The following is a 25,873-nucleotide window of genomic DNA, read 5'->3' as shown; positions in this document are numbered from 1 at the left end:
AGGGCAACAACCCAGCAGCAGGACCGCTATCTCCGCCTTTGTGCAAGGAGGAACAGGAGGAGCACTGCCAGAGCCCTGCAAAATTACCCCCAGCAGGCCACAAATGTGCATGTGTCTGCGCAAACGGTTAGAAACAGACTCCATGAGGGTGGTATGAGGGCCCGACGTCCACAGATGGGGGTTGTGCTCACAGCCCAACACCGTGCAGGACGCTTGACATTTGCCACAGAACACCAGGATTGGCAAAGTCGCCACTGGCGCCCTTTGGTCTTCACAGATGAAAGCAGGTTCACACTGAGCACATGTGACAGAGTCTGGCGACGTGAGCGATCTGCTGCCTGCAACATCCTTCAGCATGACCGGTTTGGCGGTAGGTCAGTAATGGTGTGGGGTGGCATTTCTTTGGAGGGTCGCACAGCCGTCCATGTGCTCGCCAGAGGTAGCCTGACTGCCATTAGGTACCGAGATGAGATCCTTAGACCCCTTGTGAGACCATATGCTGGTGCGGTTGGCCCTGGGTTCCTCCTAATGCAGGACAATGCCAGACCTCATGTGGCTGGAGTGTGTCAGCAGTTCCTGCAAGATGAAGGCATTGAAGCTATGGACTGGCCCGCCCGTTCCCCAGACCTGAATCCGATTGAGCACATCTGGGACATCATGTCTCGCTCCATCCGCCAATGTCACGTTGCACCACAGACTGTCCAGGAGTTGGGGGATGCTTTAGTCCAGGTCTGGGAGGAGATCCCACAGGAGACCATCCACAACCTCATCAGGAGCATGCCCAGGCGTTGTAGGGAGGTCATACAGGCACGTGGAGGCCACACACAACACTGAGCCTCATCAGGAGCATGCCCAGGCGTTGTAGGGAGGTCATACAGGCACGTGGAGGCCACACACAATACTGAGCCTCATTTTGACTTGTTTTAAGGACAGTACATCAAAGTTGGATCAGCCTGTAGTGTGGTGACTCCAAATCCAGGTCTCCATTGGTTAATAAATCTGATTTCCATTGATGATTTTTGTGTGATTTTGTTGTCAGCACATTCAACTTTGTACAGAACAAAGTATTCAATGAGAATATTTCATTCATTCAGATCTAGGATGTGTTATTTGAGTGTTCCCTTTATCTTTTGAGCAGTGTATATAAACCCTGCTGTATTCCCTCTATTACATACATACATACATGTCTCTCCTCATCCATCCTAGTCAGTGAGGGGCAGTAGAGGATAATCTTTATTGAAAGAACTGATGTTCTGGTGCTTTGTGCATTACTTCTATTCCCTGTAGTAGTATTCACTACATGAGATTGTGGTTTGCCTGTGTGGGGGGGTATGAGCAGTGGGAGAGGTTTAAGTGAAGTTTAAGGGGATGTGCTTATAGTCCAGCACAAGGGATGGAGGGGAATGTCATCAGAAGGGAGCAGAGGAATTGGGCGAGTTAGTGATGGCTGGGGCAGAAGAGATTGGTGCTACGACACAGGACGCAAAGCATTAAGGCAGAAAACAATATGAGACTGGCAGAACAGGTATATGGTGTTCTTTAGGGGCATTTATGGTAAAATAGTAAATGAGTTAAGGTAATGGACGACATCTTTCACAAACTTTCTGAATGTGGTTTTGAATACTTTGAAGAGTACAATTTTTAAAATGGGGTATTTCTTACATATAGGCCCCTCAAAGTCACTTCAAAAGTGAAGTGAAAAAAATAAAAAATTACTGATAAAATTTTAACCCTTCTTTAAAAAATGATGTTGATGCACTTATTGACTATTTATTGCAATGACTGCTTTAAAGGGTACACTGTACATGGACAGAAAGATGGTAATCAATGGTGGATGGCGGGGTTACACGGAGCAGGAGGACTACATGGCACGAGACAACTAGTCCTCTAGTGAATCTCCTGCTGGAATCAGGGTCTCAGTCCCCACATCATGCTGCACTCAGGCTACATAGCAAAAACCTGGTGACGAATTCACTTTGGGGGCATAAAAATTCACAGTTTGAAAATTGTGAATATTTGTCAAATTATAGATCATATCAACTTCTATTTACCATTAACATAAAGTACAATGTGTCATGAAATAACACCCAGAATCACTGATATACGTGGAAGCATTCCAGAGTTATGACCACAAAGTAACACGTCAGATTTGAAAAATTGGGCCTGGTCAGGAAGGTGAAAACTGGCTTCGGCTTTCAGATATTAAACTAGTGAATAACACTCGTATAAAATTTTACAAAATCAACATAAAATATGTCAATAGATTCCAGAAAAAGGGGTTATGTGAAGTAAGAGGTGCTGAAGATGCAGCCAAGATGTGCATGCACTTACTTGTTTTCATTAGCTACAGAAATGGATTTCCCTCCAGGGACCAGTTCATGGCAGACAAGCTAAAAATATATACATTTATCAGTGATCAGAAGTGGCTATTATAATTCAATAGAAAATGTGCATCATGGTTCACACATCCAAAGAAATCCTACATAGAGGAAATCAGTGGCCAATTTGTGTGCTGCAACATATTATGGAAGAGTTCTCCACTAGAAGCAATGCAGCTTTCAGGGAAACTAGCCACAATATGTTTTCTGTCACATTACATGCGAATCTTAAAATGCCATATACATTTGTACCAATAGTCTTCTATGGGTGTCATAGTGACATGAAACTTGTACAGAGCAGTAATATGGTCCCTTCTCAAAGAGGTGCATGTTAATAAATAAATGCATTTTATAGACCATTAAAGGTAACATGCACAATACAGGGTATAGACACTGGACAATTGACTTGGCAACTGTTTTCCCCCCGGCATGTCAATGAGGACATGAGAAGTGCTGTACACCCACTAATTACTTCCGGCCAACACTAGAGCGAGCTTGCTGCATAAGGTGTTATTATTGAGTTCAACGTACAGACAGTATGTGGCAAGCTCCCCGTAGTGAAGGCTGCACTATTATTTAAGTTCTTCCTCATAATTTTAGATTAGGGATGCAATTTATGGTATAGCTCTTCCAATTCTGTACTACGTAACTCCCCTAAATACCGTAAAATCACTCCAAAGATGGTGCAAAGCAAAATTATGGTAATCGATTTGGCAAAACCAACAGTAAAAATCAGCTACCTGACCCATAACGTCTTCATCATAAGAAAGAGTGAGGCCTAGATCACTAATATCGCCGTCATATCGCTGTAAAATATAAGAGAATAGTGTTACTCAACAGAGAAACAGACATCTATTTTTCAATATAAGCAGCTATGCAAAGAGCTACATAATGGCAAAAATGGATGAAAGCTCAAGATGAATCTCTGTAAAATCATTTACACATATGGAAATTAGACATTTGGAGGACTAATATTTTAGTCCTGCTGCAACCACTTTTATCTTTATTTTTCATTCTCACCTTCCAAGAGCCATTAATTTATTTTTCTGTCAACATAGCCATATAACAGCTTGTCTTTGCATTTGGGAATATTTTTGGGGGATTTTCTTTTTTACAGCGTTCACTTAAATGGCCAGGTAACTTTACTACGCGGGTCAGTATAATTACATCAATAGCTATTGCCCCGTTTACCCCTGAAGAAGCTGCATTCTGCAGGGAAACATATTAGGGTAATGGGCTAAATTTCACATTTCTTTTAATAATCACACAGTAGCAGGTCCGATATTATAGTAGAGCTGTACTGCAGACAGCACCAATACCAATGATTCAGTGTAGAGTCATAGATAATTATATTTAAAGTCCATGGGCACTATGTAATAACTATAATAGTATAATATTGATGACTAGCCTATTTGTATTTTTAACCCATTTTTAAGAGGCTGTGTTCAATAAAAATGAAGTTTTATTTACATGGTGACATAGCATAAAAACTACCAATATAGTTTAATAATTTGTGCTTTGCCTTTGGGCAAATTATACATATATTTGAGACTGTACATCAAATTCTGAAAGGCGTTCCCCAGTAGTTACCAATCACAAAGCCAAAGCTGTTAATTATTCTCATTTCCAGAAGAAATATTAGATAAATGTACAAAAATAGATATTACTATTAGTTCTCAATTTTAAAGCCTGTTGGTTGGTTTGGGTTCTAAAATGTCTGTGGCTGCATTGGTCGACATAACTGTAGTTGTAAGAAAGCAGCCATTGTACCACTTCATACATCTTCAGTACTAGACATTGGGGGGGGGGATATTATTTAGGGCATTGATATGCAATCTTTACTCAGAGCTCCTGGGAAGGGAGGAGAGCCAGGCGGAGGTGACCGAGCGGACCGGGAGGACCAGTAGGAGGCGACCGGAGGGACGAGCGCAAGAGAGCGCTGTGGCAGCGTGCAGTGCCGGCCAGCGGAGGGTGCCAGGTGGTGGTGACCAGGAGGTGATCAGGAGGACCGGTAAGAGGCGACCGGAGGGACAAGCGCGCTGTGATAGCGTGCAGCGTCCCTAGAGGAGGTGAGTGAGGGGCAGGAGGCCGCGATAAGCGGCCCTACTGAACCCAAGTGTGTACTGTACTGTATTGTATTTGTATCTGTATTGTAATTATATTGTATTCCCTAGTCCATATTTAATTGATTACCCCCCCGTCCATATTTAATTGATCACCCCCGTCCATATTTAAATTGATTCCCCTGAACACCCCTGTCCATATTTAACTGATCCCTCTGACCACATTAAATTGACCCCCCCGTCCTCATTTAATTGATCCCCGACCACCCCCCGTCCATATTAAAGTGATCCCCCTGACCACATTTAAATGATTGACCCCCCCAGCCCATAATTGATTGATCCCCCTTGTCCTATTTAATAGATTCCCCTTGTCCACTTTTACTCATCCCCAGTCCCTATCTATTTGCCTTATCCCCCACCATATTTAATTAACCCCTGTCCATAATTAATTGATTGATTCCCCAGACCACAATTAATTATTTCCCCAGTCCATATTTATTAATATTATTGATACTTATTGATCCCCAGTCCTTAGTTAATTGACCCACCGTCCATACCTATTTATTTGCTTTACCCCCCATCCTATTTAATTAAACCCCCTGTCCATAATTAATTGATTGATTCCCTAGTCCACAATTAATTATTTCCCCAGTCCATACTTATTGATCCCAGTCCATAGTTAATTGACACACCGTCCATACTTAATTAATCCACCTGACCCACTCAGCTGATCCCCCGTCCATACTTAATTGATACTTAATTGATCCCCCGTCCATACTTAACTGATCCCGCGCCGATATCTAATCGATACACTTGCACATCCCTAATTGATCCCCGTCCATACACCTATATATAAATAATTGTGTTTTGTACTTGTACATATATACTGACTGTATCCCCATATTTAGAATGACGTCCATGTTGGCCGGAGCCGTGCAGTGTACATCTTGCGCAATGTATGCATTCCCTGAGCTACCGCTCAGGGATCCATACTGCTGCGAGAGATGTGAGCATATCGTGCACTTGGAAGCCCAAATCCTGGATCTAAGTGCTCAGATAGCGGTACTGAGGAGCATCGACAACATGGAACGGAGTTTGCTGCTCACCGAGCAGACACTCAATGGGTCAACACTGGGGGTGGAGCTTAGTGGGGAAGCGCAGGCTGAACAGGCAGGGAGCTGGGTAACAGTTAGAAGGGATAGAGGGAAGAAGTATAGGAAGGCTGGTTCAGAACCGGCATTATTGGAGCACGACAGATCCTCTGACCGCCGGGGGAGTGTATGCTCCAGTAATGAGGGGGAGGGGGGAAGTGTAGGGCAGGCTAGACAGGTCCTGGTAGTGGGTGACTCTATTATTAGGGGGACAGACAGGGCAATCTGTCACAAAGACCGGGATCGCCGAACAGTGTGCTGCCTCCCTGGCGCTCGAGTCCGGCACATCGCGGATCGGGTTGACAGGTTACTGGGTGGGGCTGGCGAAGACCCAGCGGTCATGGTCCACATTGGCACCAATGACAAAGTGAGTGGTAGATGGAGGGTCCTTAAAAATGATTTCAGGGATCTAGGTAGGAAGCTTAGGGCAAGGACCTCCAAGGTAGTTTTCTCAGAAATACTACCAATCCCGCGAGCCACACAGGAGCGCCAACGGGAGGTTAGGGAGGTGAATAAGTGGCTAAAGAGTTGGTGCAAGGCAGAAGGGTTTGGGTTCATGGAGAACTGGGCCGACTTCGCTGTCGGCTACAGGCTCTACCGTAGGGACGGGCTGCACCTCAATGGGGAGGGTGCAGCGGTGCTGGGGAAGAAGATGGCTAATAGGTTGGAGGAGTTTTTAAACTAGAGACGGGGGGGGGAAACCAAGGAAATAGGTGGGATGTGAGGCAAGCAAGGGGGAAGGGGAGAAGTGAATATAATGAGGGTGGAGAGGGGGGTGGGGATAGTACAGTTAGATCGTTAGAGAAGAATAGGATGCTAAATAACCCCAAAGTTTTATCTTGCATGCTGACCAACGCAAGAAGCCTGACCAATAAGGCGGATGAGCTGCGGGCGCTTATATCGGAGGAGAGGTATGACATCGTAGGTATAACAGAGACTTGGCTAGACGATAGCTACGACTGGGCGGTAAATTTAACAGATTATAGTTTATTTAGAAGGAACCAGAAACAGGGGAAGGGCGGAGGAGTCTGCTTATATGTAAGGTCACGTCTAAAGCCCAGACTAAGGGAAGATATAGGAGAGGGAGAAGAGGGGGTCGAGTCCATGTGGGTAGAGATAGAGGGGGCAAAAAATAATAATAAAATATTACTGGGGGTCTGCTATAAGCCACCTAATATAACAGAGGAGAATGAGAAACTGCTATTAGGACAAATAGACAAAGTAGCAAAACATAATGAGGTGATTGTAATGGGGGACTTCAACTACCCGGATATTGACTGGGAAACAGAAACCTGTAGATCGCAGAAAGGAAAAAGGTTCTTGACAAATATCAAGGATAATTATCTCTCCCAACTAGTGCAGGAACCAACGAGAGGGAAGGCCGTGTTGGACTTAATATTGACTAATAGGCCTGATAGAATAACTGAGGTACAGATAGGGGGGCACCTAGGTAATAGCGATCATAATATTATCAATTTCAAAATGCCCTTCAGTAGGGTTATCAATAAGGGAACAACTAAAACATTAAACTTTAGGAGGGCGAAGTTTGATCAGCTGAAAGAAAACCTTCAACTTATTGACTGGGACAAAGTTCTTAATCAAGGAAATACGAATAGTAAATGGGAAACCTTCAAAAGAATTCTGAATACTCAGTGCGAGAGGTATATACCGTATGGGAATAAAAGGGCCAGAAATAAGAGGAAACCAATATGGTTGAATAAGAACGTAAAAGGGGCGTTAAATAGCAAAAAAAGAGGCATTCAAGAGATTAAAACAGGAAAACAGCAAGGAGGCACTAATGTGTTACAAGGAAAAAACGACAACCTGCAAAAAACAAATGAAAATAGCAAAGGAGGAAACAGAGAGACGTATTGCTAGGGAAAGTAGATCAAATCCCAAACTGTTCTTTACGTATATAAATAGTAAAAGGATTAAATCTAATAATATTGGACCGATAAAAAGTGATGAAGGCAAAATCATAGAGAAAGATGAGGATAAAGCTAATCTATTAAATAAATTTTTTTCGTCAACTTTCACAAAGGAAAAAGAACTAACAGGCAAAATGAGAAGTGACAAACTTAATCCTCCACTAAGTATGACAAATCTAACCCAAGCTGGGGTACAGAAACGCCTCAGTTACATTAAAATAAACAAATCACCAGGACCTGATGGCATACACCCACGGGTACTAAGGGAACTAAGTAATGTGATAGACAGACCGTTATATCTTATATTTAAGGACTCTGTTGAGACTGGGTCTGTACCACTTGATTGGCGACAGGCGAATGTAGTGCCAATATTCAAAAAGGGAGCGAAAAGTGACGCCGGAAACTATCGGCCGGTGAGTCTGACGTCCGTTGTGGACAAAATTTTTGAAGGCTTTATTAATGAGGCAATCATGGAGCATCTTGATGCTAATAATCTATTAACCCCGAACCAACATGGATTCATGAGGAATCGCTCCTGCCAAACAAACCTGATTGACTTCTACGAGGAGGTTAGCTCTCGACTAGATCAGGGGGAACCAGTGGATGTCGTGTATCTCGACTTCTCAAAAGCGTTCTATAGCGTGCCACATAATAGGTTGGTATACAAAATGAGAATGATGGGGCTGGGGGAAAATGTCTGCAAGTGGGTAGCTAACTGGCTAAAGGATAGAAGGCAGAGGGTGGTTATAAATGGAATATACTCAGATTGGGTAAGCGTCACTAGTGGGGTACCACAGGGGTCTGTACTAGGCCCAATGTTATTTAATATCTTTATTAACGACATAGTCAACGGGATAAATAGTAAAATATCAATATTTGCAGATGACACAAAGTTATGTAAAACAATTAATACAAAAGAGGATAGTGAAGACCTACAGAGGGATTTGGATAAGCTGGGTAGGTGGAGCATTAAATGGCAAATGAGGTTTAACGAGGAGAAATGTAAGGTCATACATATGGGAAGGAAAAATGGAAGTCACCAGTACTCACTGAATGGGAAACCATTGGGGAATTCAGAGATGGAGAAGGACTTGGGCATCTTGATTGATAGCAAACTAAATTGGAGTGCCCAAAGTCAGGCCGCTGCTGTAAGGGCAAACAGGGTAATGGGATGTATCAGAAGAGGTATAGCTGCAAAGGATGAGAACATTGTTCTTCCACTGTACAAAGCTCTGGTCAGACCACACTTGGAATACTGTGCTCAGTTATGGGCCCCAATATATAGAAAGGATATAAACGAGCTTGAAAAGGTACAAAGGAGGGCAACAAAATTAATAAGGGGAATGGAGGGACTGCAATACCCAGAGAGGTTGGCAAAACTAGGACTATTCAGCCTGGAAAAGAGAAGGTTGAGGGGGGACATAATAAATGTGTACAAATATGTTAGGGGACAGTATAGAGACCTTGCCCGGGATTTGTTCAAAAGGAGGGATATTACGGTAACAAGAGGGCACTCACTAAGACTGGAAGAGAAAAGGTTTCAGCACCAGCATAGGAAGGGGTTCTTTACGGTAAGAGCAGTGAGAATATGGAATTCACTGAGTGAGGAGACGGTAATCTCGGATTCACTACACCAGTTCAAGCGGGGACTGGATGCTTTTCTAGATACCAGGCAGATTTCAGCATATACTTAAAAATAAAATAAAATAGTAGGTTGATACAGGGATTTATTCTGACTGCTGGTTTCAGAGTCGGGAGGGAATTTTTCCTCAGGTGAAGATTGGCTAAATCATTTGGGGTTTTTGCCCTCCTCTGGATCAACTTTAGCAATTACAGAACTAACAGGTCGAACTTGATGGACGCAAGTCTTTATTCGGCTTTACTAACTATGTAACTATGGGATATGATTAGAAATGAGCAATTCAATAGAATTTGTTTAAAATGTTCCCAAAACTTCAAATTCTGCGGAATGCAAAATATTTGGGATTCAATTAGAACAAATCCAACAATATAGCAGACATCCACCTACTATTTTACTGATGCACCTTACACATGACCACGAGGTCAATAACTGACCTCGGCGTTGGAAGAACCGAAGATCGGTGCTGAAGACCGCGGGGTGGCATATGCAAAAGGACAAATGAACGCCTAGGAGAGTCAAGTATAAGGCATTTTACTATTTTTTAACGTCTTCTATCCCCTCTATTTATTATGCTTTGTGGTCTGGAGCGATCTCAGAGGATAAAAAAGTCTATCCACGAAAGCTATCCGCAAAAACTATCCGCAAAAACTATCCACGGGAACTTTTGATTCGGGTCCGTTTTATTTGTACCAAATCGTAAGCACCAGCCAAATTGATAGACTGACAGAAATGTATTTTGGGAGATTCGCTGATAATATAATGTTTATCAGCAACTGGAAGAGATGCCATCACACCTTTTACAACATGGTTCTATAGCAAAAAGTGCGTTTGTATTACAGCATGATTGTGTCCCTCAAATCTATGCTCTCACCTTAATGGATGTAAGATTCTTGTAGAACTCCGGATCCAAAGAAGGAAGCTCATCTACGGAGCTGTAGAAGATGCTGTGATGGTGCCCTAATAGCTGGCTAAGAAAAAATGAAGCAAAAGGAACATCCACCACAATACCCTAAAAGAGAGGCATGTTATTAAAAATTCTTACTGTGATTTTCAGTGTATGTAGAAATTCAGGGCCGTGCCTTACCTCATATACTGCCTTTCCAAGCATCTTCCCTACAAACTCAAACAACTGGAGGTAATTCTCATGGATGTAAGATGTGGGAGATGGGTATAACCGATCTCCAGTGCTCGTAGTCTGCAGAAATCAAGAAAAGCAGGTTACACAGGAGTACTTAGGTAAGTAATACTGTCAGCTTATGGTCCTCTCAAGTACCTTGAAGAGATTTAGTGCAGGATCAAATACTTTCTTTATGATTTCCTCTAAGAATTCTTTAAAAACTCCATCCTGATCTATTCCAGCCTCATCTACTCCTAAGTCATTAACAAATTTGACTCTAATGACTCCTTTCATTGCATTCTGGGAGAGCTGCCGGAGCTGGTCATATCCGTCCTGTGAATTAAATACGATAGAGAAAGAAGACATTTTATTCGTATTCAGATCATGACATATTGTGGAATTTATTATTGCACATCACAACGTTTCACATCAACTCTAATTGGCAATGTTCAATATGAGCAGGTCCATTGATTTCTAACAAGTAAGGTTAGGTTCACAGCAAGGTTTGGAGTACCTTGGTTCTGTTCTCTCATAGGAACAGAATGACGGAACTCCTGTGGGAAACAGATCTAATCCATAATGGACACAAATACACCCCCTATTTCACTATTATGGGGTCTATTTGGTTTCAATTAGAGTGATGGTCATTTTAATGCAATTGCAAACATAGCCCATCACAGTTGGACAAACAGTTGGACAAACGTATCACCCGGGCACAACCTCAACGACTCAAAAAGTAATATCCCTAAACTAAAAACAATTTAAGAATTTAGTGCAATTTACAGTGTAAAGACAGCATAAGACAGAGATTAACTCCTTACCACATTGACCATTTAGGAAAATTCTTCTAATGTACAGTACCTCAAGCATTCGAGATCGTCGTATAGTGATGTGTGTTACATGAGGTGACGCGGTGTTTGTCTCCACCAAACCCAACTTCTCCTTTTCCTTGGTAACTATATTTCGGAACAAAAGAACTCTCTGCAGAACAGAAAAAATAAATGCAAAATGTTACTATTTTCTGATGGCGTGACTGACTGTAAAAAAGTGAATAGCTTGTGAACAGTGTTTTGTGTCTTTTTGTCAAGTATTAGAAACTTTATATTCTTACTGCACATGGTAGTTTTCATGGCTATGTATAACTGTTGGGTGGAATTGACATATCGGAGGTGGGTGAAGGGTTAAAGGGTTTGTCTGATCAGAGGATATTGATGACCTATCTTTAGGAGCTGTTCTGCAGTACTCAGCAGCGACTGCTACACACTGGATGGAGCACCACTTTGTAGCTCCGCTCTATATCTTTACATCCAGCCACAGTCAGAGTAAATAACAGCTGATCAGCGGGGGGTGACGACTGTTGGACCCCAACAGATCAGTTCTTGATGTCTTATCTTGTGTATAGGTCAGCAATGTGCTCTGACCAGGCAACGTTTGTAATATAACAAATGTGCCACATTTAATTTAGTCTAAGTAATGACCATACATTTTTGTGCGGGATGACATGAGGGATGTACTGAAGTAAGAGTTGAGCTCTTTTTCTCTCTTTGTCCAGTTCTTGGAAAAGCACAGCTGGTTTAAGATCTCTGTGTGGAAAATCAGAATAATTTTAGTTGTTTTGAAGCCAAATCATAGCAAATACAATGCTCAATCTGATACTAGAGTGTAAAATGACATTGTTAAAAATGCAGTACCATGATTACAGCCTTAAAGGGGTTTTCCAGGCTTAAGATATTTCACTGTGTAGTGGCCGTTCCCAGGTACTGCAGCTCAGCTCCTACAGAGTGAATGGGAGCAAAGTTGCAGTACCCAGGAATGACCACTACACAGTGTATGGAGCAGTGTTGTTCAGCTCCATTCACTGTTTACTTCCAACCTCCACCAGAGCTGAAAACAGATGATCAGTGGTGGAGATGGCTGTCAGATCCCCTCTAATCTGATATTCATCACAAATCATAATGATAATCAATATCTTAAGCTCGGAAAACTATGCTACAAAAACTAATGGAAAAATAGGAACCGATTAAAAATCTGATTTTGCCAGGCAAAGTTGCCTTAAAACACCATTAAAAGGGATTTTCCAGCTGAAGTGAGTCCTGCTGCTATCTGAGAAGTGGATACTATTATATTCAGTACAGGCAATGCTATGTAAATCCAGGCTCAGCAAACTACCAGAAAGTTCTGTGTGGGTGTTTCTTAAGTATTTATTTCATATAAGATTGTATAGACTGGATAAAATTGCATACAGTCCTTAAGATTTATCTACACAAAACTTGAAACCTTTTTTTTTTTTTAAGATTTATTAACTCACTTCCGCAACCAGTGATCCTCTGGGGCAAATCTCCTCCGGCAATCTCTCTCATACAAAACCATAAGCCAGCCATGCACGGAATGGAAAAGCTCCAAGGTTTCCCCTTTGGCATTCTCTGCAGAGAATATAAATATTCACATTTTAAGAACTGCAATTACTAAACGCACAAAGAGTATAACTGCTGTCACCAAAAAGAGACAACATTTGTCATTAATGGGCTTGTCCAGTACTGGAAGACCTCTTATTAGTGAGTGCAGGGTGGTGGAAAAAAAAACCTGACACCTCCTAGACCACTCTGCCCTATTCAGTGCTGCGTCCCCCACTAGTCTGAAGGGATAAACATCCAGCGGGGATGTCATGAGCACTGCTGCCAATCAGCAGCTTCTGATCAGCTGCAGTGTTCACATTGATTTTATTTTTTTTACAACTCCCTGGGCCTATAGATAAGGGATTGTCCAATAGTACACAGCCCCTTTAAGAATGCAGATTGTTAAGAGAAATGGGGAAAAAGAAGAAGGAACTAGACAGACAACAGAACACTAATGACAACAGTAAAGCAGAAGAAGGTAAAGGCCCCGTCACACATAACGAGATCGCTAGCGAGATCGCTGATGAGTCACGTTTTGGTGACGCAATAGCGATCTCGCTAGCGATCTCGTTATGTCTGACAGGTAGCAACGATCAGGCCCCTGCTGTGAGATCGCTGATCGTTACAAAGCTTCCTGGACCATTCCTGGGTCGTTGCGCTCCCGCTGGGCAGTGTGCATCGCTGTATTTGACACCTTGTCAACGACCTCGCTAGCGATTCAGAACTGAGACACGTAGAGGTGCATAAATTGGACTTTTCTGCGTTCATCGTCCCCGATTGGTGGTCGCTACTGCGTCCTTGTTTTTTCAGATCCCACCAGCGTTCTCCGGCTGTGACTCCACTTTGAACAAATCAGACATCTTTAGCGAAGTAGGTATTGTTTGGGGTCTCAAATGAGTTTCCATTTTTAATTCATTTATAGGACATCTACCAAATATCTGCTATCATTGCTCTTCAGGGAGGGAGGGCTTGGCTTCAATAGCGATCTCGTTAGCGATCTCGTTATGTGTGACGGGGCACCAGGACTGTTAAAATACTGGCAGCAGTTGTCGCGGCAGGTCTTTGCATCGTGGGTGTTTCTGCCATGTCCCACTGGTTGAAGGCCTGCAATTGCAGGATCGTTTGCACGCTATTCACCGAGCTCCACTTCCCCATTGGCTCGGTCCACAGAGTCCACAAAGCCAGGCGGACAGTACGTAATTGCATCACGTCGACGAAGAAAGTTTTGAAGCGTGCAACAGGCCAAAAGAACAGAGTCTATTGATTTAAGCTTCATGTTAATTGGTGTATGAAAAACTCTGAAGCGGTTGGCCACGACAGCGTGTCAGAAAACGTGCTGTGTGGGTGTGTGTGCACGAGACCCCTAAAATATCTGCCCATGCAAAAGCATATATATACAGATAGAAGCCAAGCCCTCCCTCCCTGAAGAGCAATGATAGCAAATAATTGGTAGATGTCCTATAAATGAATTAAAAATGGAAACTCATTTGAGACCCCAAACAATACCTACTTCGCTAAAGATGTCTGATTTGTTCAAAGTGGAGTCACAGCCGGAGAAGGCTGGTGGGATCTGAAAAAACAAGGACGCAGTAGTGACCACCAATCGGGGATGATGAACGCAGAAAAGTCCAATTTATGCACCTCTACGTGTCTCAGTTCTGAATCGCTAGCGAGGTCGTTGACAAGGTGTCAAATACAGCGATGCACACTGCCCAGCGGGAGCGCAACGACCCAGGAATGGTCCAGGAAGCTTTGTAACGATCAGCGATCTCACAGCAGGGGCCTGATCGTTGCTACCTGTCAGACATAACGAGATCGCTAGCGAGATCGCTATTGCGTCACCAAAACGTGACTCATCAGCGATCTCGCTAGCGATCTCGTTATGTGTGACGGGGCCTTAAATTGTTTTGCAACTGAACTGATTGAAAATCACTTAAAGGGTTATTACCATCCTCATAGATGGATATTTTCAGATAATGCTTGTGAAAACAAGCAGTTTTGCAATTTACTGCTTATTAAAACTTACAGCCGTGACTGAGATGGTACATTTCTTTACAGCTTGTTGCCTAGGAGACCGACCCCTGCTGCTGGAAGCTTGTAAGCACTAAACTGTAGCAAGCCAGGATTAGGAGGCAACAGCACACTCCAAAGATCTTGGCGAGCTCAATAGAAAAGTGCTGGTCAGTACTGTGCATGTTCTTGTGTCTAGTAGCAGTGGTCGATCTCCAAGACAACGAGCTGTACACAAAAGTATTAATATCTTAGAAACAACTGAAGAGTTTAAAATGCAGAAAATTGCAAAAATGCTTGTATTTACAAGGACCATCCTGAAATACCCATTTAAGAAGACTGAAAAAATCTTCTAAAAGCAAGTCAGTCTACTATGCTGCTCTATGTAAGGACAGCAAATCAGTTACAGGCCCGTTCTAGTAGCCAAAATGCCACAAAACTGAGAAGAGTATGCATCTATAAAGATGTCTAGTAGCCACAGAGTACACCGTGTTTTATTAATCTGACAGATCCACTTTCAGTGAATAGTGCCAACACGCAGCCCATGAAGAAGAATGGCCCCTGTGCCTGACAACCATTTCTAACAGGGTAGCAGGACAATTGTAATAGATGAGATGGATTCGTTTTTGGAAAAAGGGGTATATTTTGCAGAGCAAACACTGTGTAATGGCGAGCACAGCCCAGCAATTCAGACATAAAATTGTTCATTAGGCGAAGCACGAAAAAAGGTAAAAATTAACAGAATTGTAGTCATTGAACTGAATTTGCTCCTGCTGCCTTACCCAGAAGACCATCCCAGACCATCTTGAACACAAAGCAGTTGAGAAATGCAGATATAGTCACAAGTTCTTCCAGTTTGAAGGATATTTGTTCTTCATACACCTCAATATCATCCAGAATCCTGACGAGGAAACACACTAAAGCTATGAACAATGTGACATTAAACTAGAAATGCAGCATTTAAAAACATTTATGATTCTCCAAAGTTTTTCGTGTGGGGGTGTGTAAAAATCAGTACATCTATAGCCAAAGTATTGTGATTAACCATCAATAAACTGGAAGTTAGATACTCACGTAATTAAGTGTCTGGAGCAATCACAGAAAAGGACAAGCATGGCCAAGAGCCTGCGGGACTCCTCGGTGTCATTGCTCAAACACTCAAGGAAAAGTTTTAACCCTCCTTGAGGTCCAAGTTCACAGATGAAGGCCCACAGCTTGGGCAGAAGATCATCCAAGTAAGTTAGACCTGGAGAAAGAACAAAATCTATGCAGTGATTTAAGCTGCCAATTCATAATGTCCGTAAGTCTGTCGGTGCCTCACCAAGGATCAATATGGTTAAATATATTGGCAGATTGTGTCCAAAGAAAACCAGTAAACATAAAGTGTCAAGCATGGCACGTACCAGTAAGAATCTGGAGACGGATCTGAGTGAGAGTGGTGAGTGCAGTCTGGTACAACACACAGATATTGCAGACTTTTTGCACCTCTTGAGAATCCACTCTTTTACCTCCAATTGGTTTCAATATGTGACGAACCGAGGCAGATTTCTGGAATGCCCTTTTAAACAGGTCTGGAAGGATACGTACAGAAAAGCAATGTTACATTCAATCTAAAAAAAATTATCTGAAAAGTTTGTAAACATGGAACACAAAAATAAGATCCAACTATAAAAACCACAATGGACATTCACCAGAGTATGCCTGCTCTGATTAGAACTCACTTTTCATGGGAAGATTGTTCTGTGGAGAGGAGCTTGGGGTGGTCACAACGGACACATCTTGATTTTCTGCTAATTTCTTACTGAGGACTTCCCGGAACAAGATGCGGATCATATGAACACCCCACAAATGCTGAAGCTGCTTGGTAAGTAATGGCATTGATTCATTAAGACTGAAAAGTAATTAAGGAGAAAATGGCAAATTTAGAGAACGCGACAACAGATAGGTGAAGGATTTTGGAGAATAAGGGGAGAGGTAATGACATTACAAATACAAGAAGGTTATATAGAAGAGTTGAACACATTTGAACCACATGTTTGACAAGTCAAAATGACTGCAAGTGATTTCAATGTCGTGAATGCGTGGTGATTGAGTCAATTGAAAAGGGCTTCAAGTTTAAAATATTACAAAAAGCCTTTAGAAGAGGTTGTTGACAAAGAAAAATCCTGTCCATAAGTCCTATTAGATTATATAGAGGGTGGTTTCTAAGAGCAATCATGTAGAGAGCAGCTGCCATTCTGGTGGACCAGATTGTCCACATATTCCCTTCTGCATGCACATGCCTGGCCAACCATGGCTTCCCCAGACCAAGTTAGCTGTTTGCTCAGGGTGCAGGGACCTGGATCCGGGGCATTAGGCTGAATAAACTTCCTTCTCCAGGGGAAGGGGGATTTTGAAAGTAGAATAATTCTTTTAAAAGTATGTTAACAGAAGTGAAAACGTACCCATAATCCACAGTTTGGGAGAACCAGCCTAAAACGGGATGCCAGTGCGTAAGGTTGGATTTCTTCTGGGACACATACTTCTGGCAGTATGATAACATCTGTGTCAGCACACTCACAAAGTGTCCTGTCTCTTCTTCTAAAACTTTCTCTGTCAGGTGTCCTAGATGAATTAAGTTACCTGAAAGGCAGGAAGAAAATATGGAAATAAGTAGAACTTAGAAGAATATAGTTTATGAAGACTTTAGTTGTCTCAAGTTAGGTTTTCAGGAGTGCATTGCTCCCCAGTCTCCAGGCCCCCCTGCTTGCCAAATGGTGTTGCGCTCTTGACTGACAGATTGAACCAGCGGCATCGTCGTGTGCTCTCAGAAGCTGCTATATGAGGCTTTGCCTCTGCAGCATTGGAGAAAAGTTGCACTGAAACTGTCTGGCTGCAGCGATCAAGCAAGTTTCAGAGCACTGCCTACAAGGTACCGTATATATTCAAGAGCTTGTAAGCGATGCGCTCCGTATTTAGGCGCCCCACCACCGCTCATAGACTGCAGTGTTGGCCGGCAGCCTAGGCAACGAGCAATAAACAACAAAATTAAAATCCCTCTGTTCTTGAGTCAGAGAAGATTTTTAATAACAAGTAAATTGCAAACTTATTTTACAGTTTGCAATTTTACACATTAAAGGGTTTAAAACTATGCCACATGCGCAGATCGAGATTTCAGCTCTGAACCAAGATCTCAATCTGCGCATGCGCCGCCTCCATTTTATTGAATCCTGGAGACAGGACTCCGGTTCCCACTGCGCATGTGCCGCCCACACAATGATGGCGGCGGCGCTGAATTTTAAAAAGGAGGCAGGCCACTGAATAATCAGTGACCTGCACAAGTAACAGAGGAGGCTGGTGGGGTGGGAGGGATGGGTGGAGAACGAGAAGAAGATCCTGCCCCCCCCGTCCCGCCCCAAAGCATACTGAAGTACAGAAGACCTAATTTTTCTGAAAACTTCATAAGGTGAGTATTAAACTACCACTGAGCGGATCCCTTCACATCAGGTATCAGATTAATCAGCTTCCCAGTGCCATTATAGCCATGCCTTTCATTTATAGGGCTACATCCTGCTGGCAGGTTTCCTTTAAGAACTCTTAGATGCAGCCCATCTGGGTTCGGGACCTTGTTCACCTCAATTTTATTTAGCTTCTCTTTGATCATATCTACATTTAACCAACTGGGTATATGAAATGACATATTAAGAGCACTGGGACTGACTACATCCAGTGGTTGACAAGGAATACAACAGATGGTTATACAATAAGAACACATTTACCAATAAGGAAAATGTGGTCTAGGTTGCAAAAGATATATGGTCAGAATTGCTAAAGATAAAACCCTAATAGGTAATGCAACCTAGATACATCAAAGTATAATTTGTCAAAGGTAGATAATGCTTAGCCACAGTATACAGTACAGACCAAAAGTTTGGACACACCTTCTCATTTAAAGATTTTTCTGTATTTTCATGACTATGAAAATTGTACATTCACACTGAAGGCATCAAAACTATGAATCAACACAAAAACTTAACAAAAAAGTGTGAAACAACTGAAAATATGTCTTATATTCTAGGTTCTTCAAAGTAGCCACTTTTTGCTTTGATGACTGCTTTGCACACTCTTGGCATTCTCTTGATGAGCTTCAAGAGGTAGTCACTGGAAATGGTTTTCACTTCACAGGTGTGCCCTGTCATTTTTAATAAGTGGGATTTCTTGCCTTATAAATGGGGTTGAAACCATCAGTTGTGTTGTGCAGAAGTCTGGTGGATACACCGCTGATAGTCCTACTGAATTGACTATTAGCTGCTTTTTTCTTGCCATAATACAAATTCTAAGTAAAGTAAAAGGAGTGGCCATCATTACTTTAAGAAATTAAGGTCAGTCAGTGCGAAAAATTTGGAAAACTTTGAAAGTGTCCCCAAGTGCAGTTGCTACAACCATCAAGCCCTACAAAGAAACTGGCTCACATGAGGACCGCCTCAGGAAAGGAAGACCAAGAGTCACCTCTGCTTCTGAGGATAAGTTTATCCGAGTCACCAGACTCAGAAATCGCAGGTTAACAGCAGCTCAGAATAGAGACCAGGTCAATGCCACACAGAGTTCTAGCAGCAGACACATCTCTTCAACAACTGTTAAGAGGAGACTTTGTGCAACAGGCCTTCATGGTAAAATAGCTGCTAGGAAGTCACTGCTAAGGACAGGCAACAAGCAGAAGAGACTTGTTTGGGCTAAAGAACACAAGGAATGGACATTAGACCAGTGGAAATCTGTGCTTTGGTCTGATGAGTCCAAATTTGAGATCTTTGGCTCCAACCACTGTGTCTTTGTGCGACGCAGAAAAGGTGAACGGATGGACTCTACATGCCTGGTTCCCACCGTGAAGCATGGAGGAGGAGGTGTGATGGTGTGGGGGTGCTTTGCTGGTGACACTGTTGGGGATTTATTCAAAATTGAAGGCATACTGAACCAGCATGGCTACCACAGCATCTTGCAGCAGCATGCTATTCCATCCGGTTTGCATTTAGTTGGACCATCATTTATTTTTCAACAGGACAATGACCCCAAATACACCTCCAGGCTGTGTAAGGGCTATTTGACCAACAAGGAGAGTGATGGGGTGGTACGCCAGATGACTTGGCCTCCACAGTCACCAGACCTGAACCCAATCGAGATGGTTTGGGGTGAGCTGGACCACAGAGTGAAGGCAAAAGGGCCAACAAGTGCTAAGCATCTCTGGGAACTCCTTCAAGATTGTTGGAAGACCATTTCCGGTGACTACCTCTTGAAGCTCATCAAGAGAATGCCAAGAGTGTGCAAAGCAGTCATCAAAGGAAAAGGTGGCTACTTTGAAGAACCTAGAATATAAGACATATTTTTAGTTGTTTCACACTTTTTTGTTAAGTATATAATTCCACATGTGTTAATTCATAGTTTTGATGCCTTCAGTGTGAATGTACAATTTTCATAGTCATGAAAATACAGAAAAATCTTTAAATGAGAAGGTGTGTCCAAACTTTTGGTCTGTACTGTATATATATCAAGCCAAACCACAGATTTCCACTGGTCTAATGTCCATTCCTTGTGTTTTTAGCCCAAACAAGTCTCTTTTGCTTGTTGCCTGTCCTTAGCAGTGGTTTCCTAGCAGCTATTTTACCATGAAGGCCTGCTGCACAAAGTCTCCTCTTAACAGTTGTTGAAGAGATGTGTCTGCTGCTAGAACTCTGTGTGGCATTGACCTGGTCTCTAATCTGAGCTGCTGTTAATATGCAATTTCTGAGGCTGGTGACTCGGATAAACTTATCCTCAGAAGCAGAGGTGACTCTTGGTCTTCCTTTCCTGGGGCGGTCCTCATGTGAGCCAGTTTCTTTGTAGCGCTTGATGGTTTTTGCAACTGCACTTGGGGACACTTTCAAAGTTTGCCCAATTTTTCTTACTGACTGACCTTCATTTCTTAAAGTAATGATGGCCACTCGTTTTTCTTGACTTAGAATTTGTATTATGGCAAGAAAAAAGCAGCTAACAGTCTATTCAGTAGGACTATCAGCTGTGTATCCACCAGACTTCTGCACAACACAACTGATGGTCCCAACCCCATTGATAAGGCAAGAAATCCCACTTATTAAACCTGACAGGGCACACCTGTGAAGTGAAAACCATTTCCGGTGACTGCCTCTTGAAGCTCATCAAGAGAATGCCAAGAGTGTGCAAAGCAGTCATCAAAGCAAAAGGTCTGTCACATGTGCTCAGTGTGAACCTGCTTTCATCTGTGAAGAGCACAGGGCGCCAGTGGCGACTTTGTCAATCCTGGTGTTCTGTGGCAAATGCCAAGCGTCCTGCACAGTGTTGGGCTGTGAGGACAACCCCCATCTGTGGACGTCGGGCCCTCATACCACCCTCATGGAGTCGGTTTCTAACCGTTTGTGCAGACATATGCACATTTGTGGCCTGCTGGAGGTCATTTTGCAGGGCTCTGGCAGTGCTCGTCCTGTTCCTCCTTGCACAAAGGCGGAGGTAGCGGTCCTGCTGCTGGGTTGTTGCCCTCCTACAGCCCCCTCCACGTCTCCTGGTGTACTGGCCTGTCTCCTGGTAGCGCCTCCAGCCTCTGGACACTACGCTGACAGACACAGCAAACCTTCTTGCCACAGCTCGCACTGATGTGCCATCCTGGATGAGCTGCACTACCTGAGCAACTTCTGAGGGTTGTAGAATCCATCTCACGCTACCACGAGTGTGAAAGCACAACCAACATTCAAAAATGACCAAAACATCAGCCAGAAAGCATTGGTACTGAGATGTGGTCTGTGGTCCCCACCTGCAGAACCACTCCTTTATTGAGGGTGTCTTGATAACTGCCAATAATTTCCATCTATTGTCTATTCCATTTGCACAACAGCATGTGAAATTGATTGTCAATCAGTGTTGCTTCCTAAGTGGACAGTTTGATTTCACAGAAGTTTGATTTACTTGGAGTTATATTCTGTTGTTTAAGTGTTCCCTTTATTTTTTTGAGCAGTGTGTGTGTGTATATATATATATATATATATATATATATATATATATATATATATGTATATATATATATGTAATATAACCTACCTACTTTTTTACTTTCTTCCTTCTCCTCTGCCATCTTCCCTAATTTAAATACTCTGACACTCCTGCTAGAATTCTCTCAGCCAGCACAACGGACCCCCTTCCATTCAGGAGCAATTCATCTGCAAAACACAGGTAGGACCCCAATAAAAAAAATCATCTCAATGCTCTCAGGAAATCCTTCTGTTCTGCACCTAGGCTTGAGCCATGCATGGCAGAGGTAGTATTCCAGAGAATACTACCTCGGAGGTCCTTCCTTTCAGCTTGACGCCTAAGTCTTTAAAATTATTTTAAAGGATCGTCTACCTACCAACTATTTTGTCAGTGGTTCCCACGTGGACCACGACAGTGGGATCGTCTCTAGCTACAGACTAATTTATCAACCCGTTCCACCACATACCAAAACATGGCACGCATGAGAAAGCAAACTATTTGGTTGGGCGGTCTTGGCGACAAATTACTATCTACTAGCTGGCCTGTTCTCCCAACTTAAAGAGATGGCAACCTTAGTGGATAATGCTGTCCCTGAGACTGACCCTCTTGCATCATCACCCATTTTGGCAATTTTGCTTGGAAGCACAGAAACAGGAGCAGCCTTCATTTCCTTAGACCTCTTTCCACTCTCTTTTACTATATAATCCCAGCTACTTGCCTGCTCCTTCCGACTCACTTCTTCACCCTCCACTGATTGCTCAGTAAACAGTATGCTCCTCTCAAAGTTTTCTATCACTGCAATGTGCTCCACCAGATCTCTAATGAGATTCCAGATGGACAACATCCTCAAACCTGCCATAGCCATATATATCCTGATACTCCTGCTCCCGTTGTACATACATATGGCAGACTGTGCAATGAAGGAAACCTCAAATCCTATTATTCATTAACCAAATAAACAGTAAAGAATAAAAAAAAGTAAGGAAAATACTTGTCATAGAATTTAGCTAAAAAAAGAAAATATCCTGGTCATTTTTGTTCGCTGAAAAACATCCAATCACTATGATTTTTTTTTTTAATTTACAGCAGAAGTATCATCAGCTCATCATCTCCATTGCAAGCTACAACGTACCTAGTAAGCACAGGGTGTGACTCCCTTCTAGACAAGCACACACATCTCTGCACTGTTCTTCCCAACTCAGGAACAAAACGAATTTATGAAAAAGTCCATTTGATTCGATCACAGATAATCTCTGAAACAAAGAGAGACACATAAGGGAAAAATATACCATGCACCTGAACAGCAGCTCCCTAATGAAAGGACTACTGCAGAACTGACCATAGACATTAGATCTGAGTTTAAAGCTTTTGCCAAATTTCAAAAGAATCAATTTAATGTAACCATCTATAAAGAGTCTATCAGCCATTAATCCCCCTGTTCTATTGAATGTACATGACTAAGGACTAAGAATCGCACCATGTCTAATACATGCTTAGATTTTAAAATCAAACTCAGATTCTATTACTTACTGTAACCCAAAAAAACACAAGAACGCTCTAGGGGGTGAATAAATTAATTTTCTTATGTTATGTTGACATTTGTTTAAGTAACTTACATCTGGAGTAAGGACAGATAAATGTGATATTATAGCAGGAACAGACATTATGTGGATAAGAAAGGAGCGGAGAAGATTGTCAGAAAATTGTGCGGCCAGCACCGGACTGGAAAAAAACAAAAGTTGATTAATAACCCCATTAAGACTTTCAAAAGTTCAATTTTTTTGTCTATCTTGTTGAAAGGGGGGGGGGGCATAGATATGCCTAATGTAAAGTATAAAAAACTAAATGTAAGCATGGCCTTAAAGGAGTTCTCTAAAATGGCTGCCATCACATATTTCAGCCTGCAACATGTCCTAGGCATTAGAATAGGTTGCCTGAAAAAACACTGCTGATGAGCAGCTTCAAGAACAAGCATAACTGATCTTTTCACTCAGCCTGACAAGTTTACAACTAGACACAGATAAGAGCTGAAGCAGGAGAAAAAAAACCTCTCCTCAGCTGATTGAGCAGAATGGGCTTCTATTGCGTCATGTTACCTCCAGAAGAAAACCAACTTATAAATGGAAGGCAGGGTCTCATTAACAGAGAGAGGATGTTTGGAGCAGTGTGTGTCTGTTTATGTATTGAATCTTGGATACTGCTATACTGTGCTCAATCCTATCGCTCACTACACGGCTTGAGGAGCTGTATAAATCCATTGTCATACCTATTTCAAATAAAAATGCGTTCAGCTGACATATTTTGATATACACACTCATGCATTTTACTCATTTTTAATTGTCTTCTTTCACTGTTTGTGCTGCATTTGCATTATAGTTAGAGTGATCATTAGGGCATTCAGGGATACAGATGTTGATTGGGGGCGCCATATCACTAATATTAGGGTGTCAACCTCAGCAGCAAGGTAAGGCAATTGATAGGAAATACTAGTGCATTGATATTATCCCATATACCCTACCTTAATTTTCATAGACTACCATCTGACTAACCCTGGATGCTATCTTAATCACACCTTTATAAGTTCATTTTAGAATGTGTTTTTCTTGGGTGATTCTTATATGATTTTAATATATCAATAAAAGTTATTATTAGGGGTCTATTTTTCTGTGTTGGTTTATACCTCCATGCTCAGTTGTAAGTCTATTTTCATCAGACAGTTTCTCGGCCCTGCTACTTCTTCACGATGCTGCTCCTCTGCCTTACCAGACACATTTGTCACCAGAAGTGTTTCTTCAGGCAACCCATCGTAATAAATACCTAGAACGGGTTGCAGCTTGAAATATGTGATGGCAGCAATTTGGGACAACTTCTCAGAGAATCCCTTTAATTATCAAAAATACAGTTTACTAAGTTAAACAGACTACTCTTTCACATTATATTCATCATAGAATAAGCTAAGACATAAACATCTAATACTACTACTACTGCTGCAAATTTATTCCAATGAATCATACCGCAATGCCAGAGAAAACAGTGCTGTTAATGTGGCTTTAGACAGTGACGGGCGTGATCGAGCCAGACCATTGGTGAGAAGAATCTGCAAAAATAAATTCTCAAGTTTTCTAATAAGAATCATATAATTATTATCAACTATCTGGACTGTAGGGTATGGTACGTGTAGAAGGCGCTTATCAGGCTAACTGCTACCAATGGCAGCGATAATTGTGGACAGGGAACCACTAATGTCCGTAGTAGATATACTACAATAAATTAACTGTTCTATAGTAAAAATCGCGCTATCGGTAGTGGAAAAGAGATCAGGAGAAGAGTACTATTATTTTATAAAAAATGTTTTATTTGTTTGGATGCTAGCGATAAAAACTTAATAAAATACAGGATTAAAAAGACGAGTGTAGAAAACAATATTTCGTTTGGGATAAAAAACAAATGGTATACAAGGTGTAATAAATAGTTAAATCCAGCGGTTAATTGGTGTGGAAAAAATGCCTGTGGTGGCTTTATACCTGGAAAGAAGAGGAGTTTGGTTAGGACTATTGATCTCTAGTATTGGATATGCTTAGCTGGCTGTGGAGCTGTTACTCACCAGGTATCAGGATTGGCAAAGTGCAGGTTTGCACTAGGACTGTGGTCCGTCAGGATTCTTTGGGTGAGGCGTGGTCCTAGACGCTTTGTTATGCTCCTGGAGATTTAATGATATGGGGTTAGTGCTGTTAGCTCTGGGTAGGTAGATAGTGGGGTTAGCGACTTACCCTCGGAGGAGCTGGTCTATTTATGGAGATTGCTTGTTAGCACTCCCTCAATTGGGGGGTGCAGCAGGAGGCTCTGGATTGTATCTGACTTTATTGCAGAGATGTGACAGGGGGGCTTTTTGGTTGCCGGTAGGCGTATTAACGCTTGAGAATACTCAATGTCCTGTATATAGATATGGAGAAAGAATTAGGAACTGAGACATACAGGAATAGTCCACAGTATGTGGTAAACCTAGATGTTTACCTGTGCATAATTATCAGTAATCCAGGGGTGCAACAGGAGGCTCTGGATTGTATCTATCTCTGAGCAGAGATGTAGCAGGAGGCTTCTGATTGCCGGGTGATAGGGGGCGTTGTAGCACTCAAGGATATTTGATGTCCTGTATATAGATGGGGAGGGAGAGTTA

The 25,873-nt window shown here is 42.3% G+C and overlaps 1 protein-coding gene across 1 annotated transcript in view; it reads right to left on the bottom strand.

Moving 5' to 3' along the window:
• The window catches only part of UBE3B (ubiquitin protein ligase E3B), an 88,679-nt gene that overhangs the window by 10,461 nt on the left and 52,345 nt on the right, over positions 1-25,873 (bottom strand). Inside the window, exons 9-24 of the mRNA XM_073672623.1 lie at positions 24,711-24,793; positions 23,313-23,418; positions 22,829-22,949; positions 17,130-17,307; positions 16,407-16,576; positions 16,089-16,256; positions 15,760-15,931; positions 15,468-15,586; positions 12,588-12,702; positions 11,763-11,862; positions 11,141-11,260; positions 10,436-10,612; positions 10,247-10,357; positions 10,034-10,171; positions 3,119-3,184; positions 2,332-2,390 (exon numbers count right to left, since the gene is read on the bottom strand). Of these exons, the coding sequence (XP_073528724.1) occupies positions 2,332-2,390; positions 3,119-3,184; positions 10,034-10,171; positions 10,247-10,357; positions 10,436-10,612; positions 11,141-11,260; positions 11,763-11,862; positions 12,588-12,702; positions 15,468-15,586; positions 15,760-15,931; positions 16,089-16,256; positions 16,407-16,576; positions 17,130-17,307; positions 22,829-22,949; positions 23,313-23,418; positions 24,711-24,793 (2,003 nt within the window). The remainder of the gene's footprint in view (positions 1-2,331; positions 2,391-3,118; positions 3,185-10,033; positions 10,172-10,246; positions 10,358-10,435; positions 10,613-11,140; positions 11,261-11,762; positions 11,863-12,587; positions 12,703-15,467; positions 15,587-15,759; positions 15,932-16,088; positions 16,257-16,406; positions 16,577-17,129; positions 17,308-22,828; positions 22,950-23,312; positions 23,419-24,710; positions 24,794-25,873) is intronic.

This window comes from Phyllobates terribilis, unplaced genomic scaffold (genome assembly GCF_046119375.1).
Source record: "Phyllobates terribilis strain yellow unplaced genomic scaffold, ASM4611937v1 Scaffold_1__5_contigs__length_1240528914, whole genome shotgun sequence".
Lineage (NCBI taxonomy): Eukaryota > Metazoa > Chordata > Amphibia > Anura > Dendrobatidae > Phyllobates > Phyllobates terribilis.
The sequence above is the reverse complement of the archived record's forward strand: the minus strand, read 5'-3'. Positions and strand labels throughout refer to the sequence as shown.